The 17,668-nt window shown below is 47.4% G+C and overlaps 1 protein-coding gene across 1 annotated transcript in view; it reads right to left on the bottom strand.

The window, feature by feature from the left end:
* The window catches only part of WTIP (WT1 interacting protein), a 70,243-nt gene that overhangs the window by 30,362 nt on the left and 22,213 nt on the right, over positions 1–17,668 (bottom strand). Inside the window, exon 2 of the mRNA XM_066637486.1 lies at positions 14,658–14,759. Within this exon, the coding sequence (XP_066493583.1) occupies positions 14,658–14,759 (102 nt within the window). The remainder of the gene's footprint in view (positions 1–14,657; positions 14,760–17,668) is intronic.

The following is a 17,668-nucleotide window of genomic DNA, read 5'->3' as shown; positions in this document are numbered from 1 at the left end:
AAAATGGCAGGAGGTGCGCTGCACAGCACCTGGATGTTTACAAGCCTGCAGTGAGCTGGACATGCTCTGGACAGGAGGAACTCCTTCCCGGCTCAGATTGCTATGCTCTGCATACTGACATGGGAGCAAAGCCCACTGCTGCATACTTCTGAGTAAACACTTTTTTCAGGTTTTCAAACATGTGAAAGTGAGAGATGCCTTTTATATATGAGAGAAAGTGAGAGAATCTTTTATATATCTTTTAGTTGCTTTTTTACAGGCCCGATTCCTCTAAGAACTGCTGTTTTATGCTCTTTTATTCTGACTCTTCTGACTACTGTTTTTATGGGTTCTGCTAATGTGTTTTTTAATATGTTTTTATCTGTGAAATTATGTTTTAATTTGTTTTATATGTTGTTAGCCGCCCTGGGTCCCTTTTTGGAAGAAGGGCGGGATAAAAATAAAGTTTTATTATTATTATTATTATTATTATTATTATTATTATTATTATTATTATTATTATTATTATTATTATTATTATTATTATTATTATTATGCCTGCATACAAATCAGTGAAGCACAAGGGTTCCGCAGGCAACGGAGTGCTAGATTTGGCCTGTCTCCAAACCTAACCCCTATGTACAGTTTACAAGGAAGAACAAAGACCTAAAAGAACAAAGTGCTAAAAAGGGGTAGAGAACATTTGTGTAAGGTGGGGCTCAACAAATTTGCTTTGGATCTAGCAGCCAGCTCAAAAATTTTGGAGCCAGAGGAATTTATCAGTTTTCAAGGTATTATGTTTAACGGTCACCCATCTCACCTGCTACCAGTGACTGGTATTGATTAGATTTTACATATAAACAAGCATTAAAAGCACATTTCCAATACTTGTAGTCATAGGAAAGCTTTGCAAAAAGACTTCAAAAAGATCTGAAGGCTTTGATCCATTTAAAAAAAAAAAATTTCTTGATGTAACTTCTTTAAATTAAAATGAATGATAATAAGGTCGCAATTCTGTACACTTTGCCTGGGAGCAAACCTCACTGGAAACAGAGCTTATTTCCAAGTAAACCTGCATAGGACTGTGCTGTTCAGTTGCAACCACATTTACTCAGGAGTAAGCCCAATTGAATTCAGTGGGCTTGGTTCCTAGTAGATATGCTATGCTAGAACAGTGGTTCCAAACCTGGGGGTTGCAACCTCCCAGGCAGGTGTGCATAAAGGACGGAAGCGTCCCAATCTAGCACTTAAGCTGCTGTTAGTACGGCACTTCTGGGTTTTGCTTCTGCCATCACCAAACGCAGGTAAGTAAACAAGGGGTTTGTTACTTACCCATGGGCTGCAGCACCCAGAAGTGCCATACTAACAGCACTACAGGTTGCCGATTGGGACACTAATCGGGGCCTCCTTGAGGGGGTAACATCCCAAAAAACATTGGGAACCACTGTGTTAGAACCCAGCTTGTGTCTCCCCCTTCTTCCTCCTTTTTCTGGGTGGTGGGAGGTGCTGCAACCAAGGTGCACAGAGAGCACGAAACCTAAAGGGCCCATTGGAAGAAGGGGAGAGTGTGTCCTCCATGTGACACACCCAGAGCAAATGAGAAGGAAGAGTGACCCTCCATAAAAGGGACGTTCTCCTCCCAGAAACAATTCTTTCTTCCTGTGCCATCTCTCAGTCCAGTCCCACTGCTCATATTGCTTTGGCCTTGCCCTTCAGGCCACCCTGATGCCAACAACAAGGGGACCCAACTGCTCCCACCAGGCCGGCTGCAGCTGCTACATTCACAGCAAGGGGCTGTCCCTCAGTCTTGCAGCCATTCCAAGGTGCCACGGGGCAATGTGAGTCACCATGGCCACCAGGGGCCTGGGATTTGTCAAGCCCTGAAACCAAGCTTCAGTAACTTAGCAGGGGCTTTTCCTGATTTATAGTAATAGCAGAGCATCCACTGTCCCTATATGCTAGGGATACCTCCCATTTCTTAGTTCCTTTCCTTGGAAAACTACTGTCCTTCTTTTGTCCCTATTCTGGCCTATTGAGGATGCTACCTTAAAACTGATGTTGTCTGTGTTGCTGATGGTGGTACTCTGTAGGATGAGCTTCCAATCCCAGGCCCTGGGAAGTCAGACTTCTGGCAATGCACTCCTATCACTTACTCAGAAGGAGGTGACAGTGTGCTAGACTCCCATGGAAAGGGTGGCAGCCTGAGTGGGGAAGGAACGCCTCCTGTCCAGTACGCGTGCAGGTTAGTGTAAGCCCGTGAACAGCCAGGCAGTATGCAGTGCACAACCTGCTATTTCACAGAGGTATATTTTGAACTGTTGCCAGCATATTAATTAGGACAATTATATTTTTCCAGGATTTCTCCAAGCAAAAAAATAATTGTCCTTGTGGTTTCAATCTGTGGAGGACAGACCATTGCAGGTTAAACAAACAGCCAGGAAGACCTTCAACAACATAACACTGGGGGGAGCAGAGTTCACAAACTGGTCTTTGGTTTCAACAGACCATGTTGCCAGCATGGTCCTCTTTGCATCTGACACAAGGGTGTCAGCAATAAAAGTGTTTGGACAAAACTGCAGCAAGTGAGGAATACTGTATGGTAGCCTATCTCAAATTTTCCTGTCTCTGGAGCCCTTTACATTCCTTGAGGAGCCTCAGAGTGTTGGTGAGTCTGAGGAGTGGCACTGAGAGCCAGGATGGTGTTGTGGTTCTGGAGTTGGACCGGGACGATCCAGGTTTGAATTCCCACTCAGCCATGAAGTTTCCTGGGAGATCTTGGGCCAGTCACGATCTCTCAACCTCACCCATCTCACAGGGTTGTTGTGAAGATCAAAGGAGGAAAGGAACCGTACACACCAGCCTGAGCTCCTTGAGGAAGGATGGAATAAAAAAGTGAGTAAATGAATGAATGAAGCCAAGCAGATATGGCCTTATAGCGTACGTGTGAAGCCCCTGGACTCAGGGAGCCCCAGGGCTCCTCAGAGTACACTCTAAGTAACGTTGCTGCAAGGAATTGCCATGCATAAGGATCCTGTAGCCTACATCATGAGTTCTAAGCTAACTTGCTAGATTCACAGGGCAATCCTAGTTATATCTACCCAGAAGTCAATCACATTTATTTCAATGGGAATTACTCCCAGGTAAGTCCATATATATGTGCTTACTTGGCAGTAGGTCTGGGCGGCCCACTTGGAGGCAGGCTGTGCAGCATGGCCTTTCCCAGTTTGAAGAGACACTTGGCCAACAGACTGAGGCAAAGAGGCAAAGAAGGAAGGCCCATAGCCAGGGAGACAGACCAGGGACAGACTGCACTTGCTCCCAGTGTGGAAGGGATTGTCACTCCCGAATTGGCCTTTTCAGCCACACTAGACGCTGTTCCAGAACCACCATTCAGAGCGCGATACCATAGTCTTTTGAGACTGAAGGTTGCCAACAGACAGGCAGTAGGTCCCACTGAATTCAAAGGATTAGTATCATGCCAATAAAGGTTTATTGACTTATTGAATTGACTGGACCATCAGATCACTTTCTGTAGTAGTTACATAGCTTTGAAGATTCAGCCACACATTACTATGGTAAATTGCCTTGAGGTCATTTCAAGGCAAGGCAGAAAAGGCATAAGTGTGGCTTGCAACAACGGGCAAGGACACCTCTCTGCAAAGCAGTACTGGGTGGGGGACATTTGACATCAGAGTGCAGTGGAGATTCTCAACTCCCACAATCTACCACTCAATTTGCAGACTCGGCTCATGATTGGTGCAATACGCAAATCAGACTGCACAGTTGTGGCATGCTGGAACACGGCAACCTGGCACGAAGCCTAAACTGTGCAGAGTGTAGGGGCTCCTCCCGCTAGAACCCCTCCACCCCAGCAGCTGTCATGAGCCCAGGGTGCCACCGTCAGCCCTCCCCTCCCAGCAAGTAAGCAGGTGAGCTGTGGCAGCAGCCAAGAGTCTACCTTGGACCAATGCAGACAGAAGGCCCATTCCCTTTGACTCACTGATTTATGGAGACACGGGAATTTCAAATATAAGGGCTACAATGGTTCAAAATCAACAGACAGCCCTACACATTTTTGAACGATAAAGTAGATCTCGTCGAAATTTAATGCCGCATAATTGGAATGCGGGTTGTTGCTGACCTTCTCTTTTTCTTCCTAACTATTTAGGTTTGAAATGGAAAAAGCCCCCCCTCCCACACACACACAAGAAGCTACTGTACTCTCTCATATATATGTGGCATTCACTTCAAATCTCATCAATTTTAAGCCTCAGCCTGCGTCAGCCTTTCAGAATGTAGACAGAATTTGGGGTATTTTGGTACAGGGAGGATATTCCCAGCACCCCTTTCACTCGTTCCTTCAAGCTCAGCAATAATATTTTTGGCCTGTGGGAAAGAAAAGCCAAGAGGCTTCCCGTGTCGTCTCCGATCCTCCAGGGTGAGCACGGACAGGAAACTGAGGCCCTGATAGTCTCCACAAGACAGCTAAGAAAATTTCTGAGTCCCATGCAAAGAGAATTAAAGCAAGGGCTGCCTCAGGCAGGGAAGTATCCAGGGAACAGCCAAGGGAAGTCCATTTTTGCACAGTTTAAACTGCGCTGTCTCCACACCTGGTGGAATGGCAAACCCTAGCTTTAATTTATTTTAGAGCCATTCTGAGTTGTGCACGATTTCAGCAGAAGATTTCAAGGCCAGCCAAGTTAGGGCTTCTGGGGTTATCTCCACAGCAGCGATAACCCTCTTGCCTTATGGCTTCTCTCTCCAACAGTATGACCACTTGACTGCTGTTCTGAAGGTCTCCTACAGGACCTACCCACCTGCTGGAAGTACAGGTGTATCATGTCAAGAAACTGGCTGGCGGGAGAGATAGGGAGAGAGAGCTGTCTTGGGGCAACGACAACGCAAGAACAAGCACTAAAATTTCCACTGAAGTGACAATGCTCAGTACACTGGCTCTGAGTTACAAGTGGCTGCATGGGAGCTTTTGAGCAGGTGTAGTGTATCCTTGTGGTGCTTTTGTGCAGGAGCAACAGTGCTGCACTAGCAAGGTATGTATGTTTGAAGTATATAAGTTCTGACTTCAGTACAGACCTCTGGAATGGAACCAACATGTATGCTGGGCAACTTAGTGTAATCTTCTCACTTAGGACTAAATCAGAGAACCTCTTCAGACCCACCTGAAGAAAGCAGCACAGAAAAACACAGACTGTAAGGAAATGCAAGGAGGCATCTCAAATACTGCAGAGCGGCAGCCACGTTAAGCCAGCTGCAGCAAACCTCGACGACTAAGACGTTTGTTTCAGCAGAAGCTTCCGTGCCCTCAGAACACCAAGCCATAGAGTGCTCCAAATTCTTCATATATGCCGCTGTTTGTGGGTTTCATGTAGCGGTTTTCTTATAAGTTCAAAATATTGATGTGATCTGATGGAGCTAATGGAGAGAAAGTTGTAATAGCATAGCCAGATGGGGGAGCGCAGTTAGTACTGCAGTCACTGCAACACACCGTGTACACAGTGCTAATAAATTCTGGGCCCCAATATCACATCTGCGCCACAGGACACTCAAGGCTCTACCTATAAGTCTGGCCTGGCCCCCATAATGGACTGAGCATGTCTCGGGAGTCCAGAGCAGGCAAGTCAACATGGAAAAGTTTCCATGCAGGGAGAAAGCTTAGAAACCTCCCTGCGGGTCTCACTGAAATGAGAAACTATGCAGAGGGGCAGCCCCATATCCAAAGCCTGTCCGGAGGAAGCGAATGCTCCTGGAGACTCCATTTTCCCAGCTCTCTCCAAGCCTCCCTTCCCACCACCAAACAAAGGATGATGGCTTGGGCACTAGGCAGGGAGGGACAAGTCCAGAAAGGGAGGGGAGAAATGGTGCCAAAATTCCTCTCAAGAGAGATACTGAGTCTTGGCAGGAGCTGCTTTTCACAGGCTGTAACCGTTTGAAATCCAAATTGCTGCAAAGTGGCTACTGTGGACTTCCCAGGTCTCTCCTTTTCAGAACATTTTCATTCCCAGTGATGGGAATCGGCTGCATTCCTTTCACACCTAGACTCCCTTCCACTTGCAGGATCCGGCCCCAACGCGAACACTTTGCTTTCAGGCGAAGGCTCCCATGGCTGCACTCGAGCGAGAACACACACGCTATTTAAAAACAACTCAAAAATTGGAACTGCAGGCTCATCCAGCAGGCCAGAGAAGCTGAAAAGCTCTTTTGTTACGGAGGGCAAGGACGTCTGGAGTAAGTTATACAAACACGCTCACATTTTCTGGACGAAAACTGACCACATTCCAGGCACTCAATGCATCAAAAGACACTGGAGTATTGCAGAGGTCTCTGGTGCTGCCTAATAAAGATAGAACCAAAGGCAAAATTGCTATTTAAAAACAAGCACAAAGCAAAGCCGAAGAGCAGCTGAAACCCAGCAATAATTTTGCAAAGAACTGGGCACAATCTACCAACATTTTTCTTTCCTCCCTGCTCCACAAATGGAAGAGCTGAGCAGGAGAGCACATTCAACGCTCCCACCTTACTCACACACACACACCACTGCAAAGTAGGAGGGGGCCTTCTAGACCTTAGGGATGTTCGCAACTGATCTTTCAAAGAAGAGAACAGATCTTCTCTACTTGCACCTGGCCTAGACAAAACAAAATTCTCTCAGCATCATTTTTAGAGGACCCTGCATGTATTTGGTTACAGGAACTATTAGGATGCAAATCTCAGAATGCACAAGGCTTCCTCCCTTGGCCAGTAAACAGAAAACCGGCATACATTGTCCTTGCAAAATAAAAGGCTTGCTGCTGAAATAGCAGGAGCCCTACGTAAACAAGGAACATTCTTTGGGGCCGAGGTCACTGACTTGCTCTATTCTATTTCACCCCAGTCTCAGATTTGATCATATAAGGAGGGGAGAGCAGCACTGCTCCTCCCCACACAGAGGAATGATGAGGGGGACTGCATCTGGAATTTAAAATCTGCTTCATCTTCTTTTTTTTCTTTTTTTTTTGAAAGGGTTTAAATTTAAAGAGTGGCATCTTGTAAAAGTAACAGGCAGACATGGTGACTTAACAGAAATTCATTCAACAAAGGAAGAGCAGGGTGTGTGAAATGTATCCCCCCACTACAGCAGTCTCTTGTTTAATGGACAAGAGAAGTCCAGGTTACAAACTACAACATATGGAAAATACAGAAGCAAGTTTGCATTTTGGTGGGGGTTACTCAATAAATCCTACAGACTACGATGTAGTAAATTCATGGAACAAGGTCCAAGTCACAGCTCAACATTTCAGACAGAAGCCGTTTGTGACTTGTTGCATTGTCTGTTACCAAGTGGCAATAACAACCAGGCCTCCAAATTTCCTGTAGAACAGTGGTTCCCAAACATTTTAGCACTGGGATCCACTTTTTAAAATGACACTCTGTCGAGACCCACCTAGCTTTAGGAAACAAAAAAAAGCAGCTTCACCTTATCAGCTGCTCAAATCTGTTTTTATCCTTTTTACTATGGTGGAGGGACCCACCTTCTGGAGCGTTTATTGAGCTCCACACTCATTGGATCAAGATCATTCTGGTGGTCCTGCATACCTCTCTGCCCTTCGAAGTGGACTGAGACACCATTTGCCTATTCGCAAGTAAGTGCATACCTGGGACTCAGTTCCATTTTCCATAGAGCTCGATACATTTTCCTTGTCAGCTATCAGCTTGTCAGTTTCACAACCCACCATCAGGTTGCAACCTACTGATGGGTCCATACCCACAGTTTGGGAAACACTGCCATAGAATACAGCAGGAGCACGGAGTTCAGTTTGAGAATTGCAACTTTCATTAATCTGTGTGTTTTTAAAAGCAAATTTCTAGGACAGCAGCAAAGAAATGCTTGGGGCAAAGGCACCCCAAATCTACCACCCCCGCAGATCCCTCACAATCAGCCACTGATGCAACCCACATCATGGACAGGCCAGCAGCGGAAACAGTTGGACACTAAGTTCTCCTCAAGTTGGCAGGAAAGAAAAACACCTCCCTCTCCCTTGTCCCTGATCGTCAATGGGAGCCTGAGAGTACTTTCTAGTCAACTGAGCATGCAATAGTCAGGATCAGACTCCTGTCCAATTCCCTTACTAGCAAACGGTCTTGTACCTAATCAGGACCTTGGTCCATCTAGCTCAGCAGTACTGACATTGGCAGTGGCTCTCCAGGGCAATGCCTTTCCCAGCCCCAGCTAGAGATCCAGCCCCACAGGCAGTGAACATGGGACCTTCTGCATACAACATGTGCTCCAACACTGAGCCATGACCCCTTTCCACAACAGAATCCATAGCAACTAATTACCAGGACACTAATGTTCAAACAGACCTCCAGTGACCTACAGCTTTCTACAAAGTTAGTTTTCAAATTGTGCTTCAGGCAAGCCTTGGAAACTTCATCGAAACTTCATGGAAACAATGGAGGTTCCTCAGCAAGCAGATCAACAAGGTTCCCTAGGAAGAAACTTGCCCAGCACAACTGACCTTACAGCAGCGATTTTCAACCTTTTTCATCTCACGACGCACTGACAAGGCATTAAAATTGTCAAGGCACACCATTTTTTTTTTACAATTGACACAAGGTACATTGCACTGCAGGTGGGAGGCTCACATCCCCCAAAGGTCCTACTAATAAATGACCCTCTCCAAACCCCCAAGGCACACCTGCAGACTATTTGTGGCACACCAATGCGCCATGGCACACTGGTTGAAAATCGCTGCCCTACAGTGCGCAGTCACTGCTTGCAGGGTGCGTGCTCCATTCACACAATGTAGCAGCAATGCCCAGAAGGCCTGTGCAGTGCCTGAATGAACTGGGCACACTCCCCAGGATCCTCTATAATGCTCAGATGTGGCAGGCACTTAGGAGTTTCATAGCCCATGTTAATGGGGAAAATGTCTGCTAAAAATACAGCATTTTTATACTGTTCCAAAACACACTTCTTTTAGCGCTGCGGCACTTTGATTATCATGACACAGTTGACTAACACTTTAAACATTTTCCATGTTGCAATGCCTGTGGGCGAAGGTGAGTGCCTGGAAGAGTTCTCCTCTTTGGGGGTTACAGTACTCATCTAATATTTCCCCCCTCTCAGAAAGAGGATTATGGGACTCCAAATTGCTCACGCAACATCTGCTCACTTTAGCGGAAGTGGGATGCCATCTGGCCCATGTTAAGAATGGTCACCGCACAACTCCTGACAAATACCAGGGGTCAGAGGACGCCCTTTCAGTGGTCCCCAAGGACAAGCCACTGCAGCTAACTTTGGCCACCCTTCTGGAAACCGTTCATTTAAAGGAGAAAGAGGAAGGAGGGCTGTTTGAGCTGGCCTTGGGCCAGGCTGGCCTCTGATCAGCCACTCTGGTGCACTTTGTGTCCCCACATCCATTCCAAGAGTTCCCACAATGGCTAGCTAGAGGATGTATTTTTTTTTAACATCCAAGGAATGTTAAAAATATATGATCCAAGCAGTGGGAAATGGCGCTTGGAGAACAAAAACAAAAAACAAGCAGGCTTTTGAAAGTTTCACATTTCTCTTCCTGTCCAAGGTAAATAATTAGCGTTGCATTGTGGGATGTGGAAAGGGAGGAATGATAGACAAACATCCTTCCCTGTTTACCAAACACAGGGAGGGGGAGCAGGACCAACATACCCACTAGCCTTGCCCCCAACACCTGCGCACTCAGCAATACACCGACATGCACCACTGCAGCAGGGGCCCAAAGCACCTACCGATATGGTGGAACGCTCCTTGCATTCACAGGTGCTGAATGCAGAAGTGCCGAAGGAGGCCATGGACAAGAGGCGCATTAGTCAATACGGGCCCCCTCCCTTACGTTCAGTAAATGCTGGGAGACATTCAGCAGAGCCCAATGCTTCATATGTAGCACATATGCTGCATGAACAAAATTCAGAGTTCCGTGACCAGCCAATCCAAATTCTGCAATCTATTCTGAATTCTACGAAGTTGGCACAATGTCTCTTATTCTTCATAATTCACTCTAGTTTTCCTCATCTTGGGGAGGAGCAAACAACCATTAGAAATCCTATTCAATCACCCTTCCCTCCTCTCAGTAATCAGTGCCCACATGTTTGCCTGCAGCAAAAAGGCTAGGAATTGCCTTGAAAAGATGCGGAGAGATTTGCAGAAAGCCAAATGCTGAAGCACATCCTGTGCTTTTTCCCCCAGAATCATGAAATGCCCACAAAGTTCAAACCTATGCCAATCGCTCATTTGCATCCCACCCAGAAGGGACTTGGCAGCCCAGGAATGTGGGACAAGCCCTGGGAATTGCCAGGAGTAAAGAGTTACAAGGAGGTGTCTGGGCAGGTTGCCTCCCAAGCAGGCTTCAAGGCCAGGTGCGCTCTGGGGAGACAGAGAAAGAGAGAGAGTGGAGCGCATGACGAGAGCAGGGATGGGGCAAGACCCGCGGCTGGTCTTGAGGCACTGACCTGCCTTTTTGCTCCAGTGCTATATATGCTGAAAACACTAAATAACCAAGAGGGGAACTTGGCTGAGACTAGCAGAGTCAGGCAGACACTGGAACAGGCACTTCTGCAAGAAGCAGCGAAAGTTCCTTAAGGGCAACTTCTGAAGGTGACTAGTAGCACTGAGGTGAGGCAAGTTCCCTTCTCCTTGGGTCTCTCCACTCCCAGCGAGGCCACATAAGTACTTGCTCAGCACTGGACAGGGATGGTTCTTTCCTGGATTGCACCAGAGCAAGTAATGACAAATAGCAGAGCCCAGCAGATGCATGGCTTGACCGGGCCGACTCATATTGATTTCTCATCCTGTTGGCAGAGATCAACCTCTACTGGAAAAGGTGTGCATTTTGCAACAAGTGAAGGACAGTGCAAGAAGTTCTTTCCGCTGTGTGTGTGTTGGCCAGGATAAAACCAGGCAGGGAGAAAGTCCAGAAGAAAAAGTCCAGGATTCAATGAGCAGCAAAGGGGAACACTCCTGACTGTTCAAGTGCTGTGCCTGTGTGGTCAAAACGTTTCTGGCAAAGGAGCAGAGCTGTCAGTGGTCACAACCATGTGCCCCCCATCCCACCCATAAAACAGGCGTGTGCACCCAAACAAGTGGACAATTTACAGGAAGAATCCAATCACTGTAGCTTCAGTATTGAGGGGAAAGGGATGACAGGGTGAGATACAGCCCTTCCCTTCTCCAATGACCAGCAACAGTACGCCCAACATCCAAGGAGTTACCACATCCGTTCTACAATCTGCTAAAATTAAACGCGACAACTCCAGGCTCTGTGTCAGGGAGAGCTCTGCCAGCCAACCTGGTCTCTGTTTGATCTGCAGACCAAGTGCATCTTCAGCACTTCCACACTTCAGAACAACAGCTGCATCTGGAGGGTGTGTGGAAACTTGCAGGCCCCGTGAGTGAAGCTTTTGCAGGCAAGTCTGTCCTGACCTGCCTGCAACCGAGACAGGTCCTTGCACAATCCACTTTTGTGCCCTCTTCTCCCACTATTAATGGCATCCAAAATTCACTGCTTGCTGTAGCTGCCTCAGCCTACAGGAAACCTTGTCCCACAGCTCTGTGCTGTGCTCTGTTCTCTTGCAGTGCTCACCAGGAAAAAGAACGATGTATGTGAAACCACAGGGAATTATATTTAGGTTAGGTGCAAGGAAGAATTTATTAACGCTAAGAGTTGTCTGGAACAGTCTATCTCATGTAGCTGTGGGCTCTCCCTCGTAGCTAGGACGCCGAGCAGCTGCCTGCACTACACAGGAGACTGGACTTGAGGGCCTCCATGGTACCTCCAACTCTAACATGTTAGGATTCCATGCATCAAACTGCTTCATAAGGCCCACTCACAAGGCAGGGTGAGGCAGCCACCTCAGGCGGTGAACCTGGGGAGGCAGCAGCACCAACCACATCCTGCTGGGTGCTGCCACTAACCAACCAACTCCAGCCAGCTGAGAGAGGGAGCCCAGCTTAGCTAAGCGGTCACCACCACTCCTCCCTGCATCCTTCCTCCTCCTCCATTCCCACTTGCGCATGGTGGGAACAAAAGCAGAAAGAGTGGAGCAGCAGCTGTGGGGGAGCCTGCGCATATGCTCACAGCATGCAGCACGCTTTGTTTACAGGAGAGAGGGCACCTGGGGCAGAGGGAAGGCTTGGGCGGGATTACACATCACATCAAACATGTTGCTTGGGCTTGTGTTATTGCAGGTCTTGTTTCTGGTTATGCTGCTCAGCATATTGTCTTTAATGGGGCTAGTAACAGCTTCAGAAGCAGTTGGAGTGGGAAAGGGTTAACCACTAATATTCCACAACATTTCTATAGCGCCTTCTTACAATGCACTCTGCAGGAATTACCCTGGTGTCGTCCTTACAACCACCATGTCAGGTATCCCAATTTGCAGCTGGGGAAGACTGAGGCTGAGAGAGACAGTGCCTCAACCCAGACCACCTAATAAGAATTCACAGTAGAAGCCAGGCAAGAACCAGGAAGGTCCTGACCCACAGCTCTGTATCTTGGCCAGGATGCTACACCAGCAAAAACTTCCTTCCTGTACACCATGGTCCTGAAATTGACAAACAGTCACAAGGTGCAGTGAACTCTGAAACACACAAAATGAACTAATGTGGTGCCAAACTATGGGTTACATAGGAAATGTACTCTGGACACAAGATTCTTCGACTGGAGATGCTGCCAGAGATTAAATACAGAGCCCCTAGTATGCAAGAAGGCACCCTCTCTCTGCTCTATGGCCCTCCTCCTGGAGCCAATGGCCTGACTACTGAACCTGACGGCCCTCTAGCAGGCCCCCTTTCTGGGGCTTAGGTGAGGATTGTTGTAATCACATCTCAGTAAGGAGGAATTATGAGATTGCAGAAGGGCAGGAGAAGAGACACACACAATGGGGCTGACTTGTTGGGTGGAGCCTGCATTCCTCATTTAGCAATCTTCTTCCAGCTAATATGGGGGGGGGGGAGGTTGTGACTTTCCACTGCAAATTCTTTTGCTCCATGGCTTTTCCTATTAAAAGTGTTGTTTGCATCTCTTTCCAGAAGGTACTCCTAAGATGCTTTAATGCACCAATGCTCAGAATTCTTCAGTTCACTGGGCAAGTCCAGCTACAATAATATAGAAAAAGGAACTCTGGCTGACGTCCCAGTCCCAGGTGTGTAGCCCTCATTCCTCAGTCAGGAGGGACAGGCCATTTGCACATACAGTAGGCCCTCAATATTCACAGGTGATCTGTTCTAGGACCCCCTACAGATATCAAAATTCGTGGATAAATCTGCGTGTGTGTGTGTGTGTGTGTGTGTGTGTGTGTGAGAAGCACAGTGCTGCAATTACTCACTTGGAGGCCGCACTCAGCCCTCCAGAGGTGGCACTCACCTCCCCAGCCTTCTCAGAAGGCTTCCCAGACATGACCTGAAGCCACTTCTGGTTCATGCCAGCAGCTTCTGATTGTGTCTGTACCTACCCTCTGTAACCGAGTAAATGATACTGACCCATCCGACTGCTCCTTCTACCTCTGCTCCAAACTTACCCATTGCCGCTCTAGCCAAGGCACAGGAACAAGCTTTAACTGCACCCTTCACACTAACCAGAGAGGTGACGGAACAGGTAGCCTGTCAAGAGGTCATTATACAGTGGAAGAAGTCCTGTTCTAGCAAAGTACCTTTGTCCAGGAACGGACTTATCGGGCAAACCCAGAGGACACACTGCTGCATCTGGTGCAGACCTGATAGAGCAATGATGAGCTTCAGCTTTGCCTGGAGCCAAAGAAGCCATACTGGGACAAACCACGGGGCTCCCAGAAACCCAAATAAGCACCTCTGTCTTGGAAATAGAGATGTTACAGATGGGGACCAAAGAGGAGTGCAGCAGCACTGCTACAGACAAGGATCAAAGAGCACATGCAATGGGTGCCAGGGTTTCAAAGCCTTGCCATCAACTCAGGATGGGGAACAAAACTGGCAGGACGAAGCTGAGAGCCAATGTAGGCTGGCCAGCCCCAGCGGAAAAACACCAACAGCCAGCATCAGAGGAGGATGCGGGTTCAGCCTCAAACCCCCCCCCCCCCCGCTCTGAGTACACTCTGAAGCCAAGGGAGGGAAAGGGGGTACTTCATACTTTTGCTCCCTGGAAGGGAGCCTGAAACCACCACTCCACCAGCGGGTGAATGAGCCTGTTTGTCTTACCCCAGCACACACACACTTCCAGAACATCTCAAAGATCAGAGAGGTTCACATGGGGGAGATGTTTCCACAGATGTTCTCCATTTAAAGCCCTTTGTGTTCCCCAAATTTGTATCTCTCTAATAACTCTGCTACCCAAAATCAAGCAGAACGATGTTCTGAAGATCAGGCTCAGAAGTTACCTGACATTCCTCATAAGCAGTGCACCAGCTCTCTCGCTGTTCCTTCACATGCACTTCTGGCATGTGCACCCAGCACAACTTTTGCCACGCTATAAGCTGTCATGCTTACTTCATACAATCCTCCAAAGTGATTTTTCAAGCAACCAGTCCGTTTTTCACTGCATCAGCACATTCAATTGCCTACACACCCCATTCTCCACTGATGGCATGAATGAAATGGGAAGTCGCCCCAAACTCACAGAGACAACAACGCATGTGGTGGCAAGACCCCAAGAAGCCATAAGCCTGTGACTTACCACAAGAGCAGCATGTGAAGCAGTTGGTGTGGTACAGGTTCCCCATGGCTTGGCACGCTTGGCTGGCCCCATACACCCCTTTTCCACACTTGATACAAATACCTATCAAAAAAGAAGAGAGAGAACATTAGAATCCAACAAGCACCTGCAAGACAATTTACCTGATGTTGCTGTTTGGCAGGTATAAGAAAATCACTCGTGCTTTGGCATGGCTGCTCAAAACATCACTTGCAAATGGCCAACATGGAGATTAGAGCTTGCTAGCAAAATACACGGTGCAGTACTACAGGGAGTATCGCCAAGACAGGCCCCTGTCCTGAAGAGCTTAGAGTCTGTAGGAACTTACTATCAGGAAGAGAGGAGGCAAAGGGAACAGGGTAAGAAGAGACGCTGTGAAAAGTGTGCCACATCCATTGTCGTCAACAGAGAACAAAGGTGAAATGGGAAAGGTGAGCAGCAAAGGACCAGCTCAAGACATCCTGCTACCTGGGAGCACTGATGGTGCAGTGGTTCGGAAGTTTAAGTCCAACCACTTCTGAACCACTGCACCATCCTGGCTCTGGAAGGTCTCTGGAAGATTTAGGTTCAAATCTCTGCTCAGCCATGAAGCTTCCGGGGTGATCTTGGGCCAGTCACTGTCTCTCAGTCTCACCTACCTCACAGGGTTGTTGTGAGGACAAAAGTAGGGGAGGAACTATGTATACTACCCTGAGCTCCTTGGAGGAAGTGCATATAAAAAGGGGGGAAATAAATAAAAACAGTACCTCACCACCACAGATTACATAAAATCAACACACCATGAAAGAGAAACAACTCAGAATTTGTTTTCTGTTGCTGCCAAAAAAAACCTGGGTACCAGAATTTCAGGAGTTCTTTTGTTTCATTTTGTTTTTTGTGACTCACATTGGCCAAAACACATCGTTCAACATTTTCTTAAAAAACAAAAGACCACAGAACAAGGTGGCCTAGAAGGTATTTTCAATTGCCTCACAGTGTCCAGAATACATGGCCAACACCCCAGCCCACCCCTCCAAAAAACATGCAGAATTTTGTGTTGTTCTTGCCCATCTCAAAATTTAAATGCCTGATGGAGAATTCTTTCAGGTTCTCCAAAAGCTTGCTGTGAATGCCTTGTAATTTTGTTATTTGGAGTGCCAACAGCAAGCTTCAAGTCCGATACAGGATTCTTCATCAGACTACTGAAAGAAAGTGGGAGGGAAGAATTTAACTGCAACCTCCTAAATACCATCTTTTGATTTCAAAGACAGCAGATTGTTGGGAGCCCTCTCTGCTGGTCTTGGTTGGGGAGACGCTGGAAGGGGTAGAAGGTAATCCTCTTTTTTTTTTCCCCCTGGGACCTTGCAGACCACTTCTCAAGATCTTGCAGAGCACCTGTGTTTCATGGGTTGGGAACTACCACAGTAAATGAAATAAAATCTCTAGTACTTCTGGGTTTCATGGCACGAAGAGTACGGTAAACGTTTTTTTAGGCTGTTTGTTTGTAGTGCAGAGGCAGCAGACATCAGGCCACATTCTGGGCTGTGACATCCCTGCACAGAAGTGAAACGAATCCACATTCCCCTCAAATGAGGAGAGAACGCTCTTGTTTTAACCCCCCCCCCCGGGACTCACCAGCATGGTTGGCAGGGGTGAGACATAACCCGGAATGAACACCAAAAGCAGGAGAAGAGCCCTACTCTGCTGCCGTTCCTAGCCTGCCTGCCGCTTGCAACAGCCTGGCTGGGAGGCTGCTTCATGCTTGCTTCAGTCATCACTGGCTCCTTGTGCATGGCTAAAGCCTGGACCCAGGAGCGTAGCAGAATTGGGACCATCTGACTGAGGCTCACAGTGTGACCACTGGCCGTTCTGCTCAGCAGCTGTGCTTGGCCTTCTTGCTGTAACCCAACCAGGTGCAGTCTCCTCCAAGCACTGGTGGCAACTGACAGAAGTGTCGTATGCCCCACTGCTGGCCAGGAGCACATTTGATTACTGTATGAGTACATGCATGCAGTGCATGAGCAACCCCCCCTCCATGCACCACCAGGGACTAGTGGTCTCATTGAACAACAGAGGGAGGAGCGATGACAATCGGCAGCAATATTCTGCAACGGGAAACAAGGTAGAAAGATAGGATGAGGCACTACAGTGGAAAGCTTTCAAGGTTGTTGACTAAGTAGCTTGTGTTGGATACAAAAGGGAAAAGGGTTTGAAATGGGCTTCCATGTGGGGTGAGTAGCAAGGTAGGGCGTTATGTCAAATATCTCCTACCAAAACAACAGGCTCTCTGAAAAGCATCACATTTGTATCCTACCTAGCTAACTGATCGCAGTAATGCAGGGCAATAGACAATCACACAACACCTCCCAATGTAGCAAGAGCATCAAATCAAGTAGACCCCACAGTACATCCAGAGTTTTACAATGGATTCCTGTCAGACTCTGGAACAGTGCAAATGCAGCCCCTGCAAACAGCAAACAGCTTCACTGGGGTTGCTGTGCACTGGTTGTGCACTGTCCAAGACAGTCGGATTGCCCCAAAAACAGAAGCATAAAATACAGGCATTGCATCCAGGATCCTTGCATTGTCACAGAGGATAGTATGGTGTAATTTTTGCACTGAATCTCCTAGAAGTCAATGAAACCCAGTTTTATAGGACGGAGAAAAAAAACTAATTATCTACCCACTTTCTTGGAATATGCATAATTCAGTACATTTCCATCATGTCCCCAGCCCACAGCTGCCATTCTTCTAAAAGCCCCCCCCCATGTCTTTCCTCACAAGGAAGTATTCCAACCCCTTGATTATTTCCATTTCTTTTTTGCTGAACCTTTCTCCACTCTACGATATCCTTTGGGAGTTGGGGCACCCAGAACTTTTTACAATACTTCAAATGCAGCTAAACCATCGATTCATATGACACTGACTTCAATGACTCTTTAAAACATTGCCACAGTAAGCAACTTCTTGGGCTGCTAATGCAGTCCAACCTCCAGCCATGTACAAGACCATGT

The sequence above is a fragment of the Tiliqua scincoides genome, chromosome 9, assembly GCF_035046505.1.
Source record: "Tiliqua scincoides isolate rTilSci1 chromosome 9, rTilSci1.hap2, whole genome shotgun sequence".
NCBI lineage: Eukaryota > Metazoa > Chordata > Lepidosauria > Squamata > Scincidae > Tiliqua > Tiliqua scincoides.
This window is presented reverse-complemented; position numbering and strand designations above follow the sequence as displayed.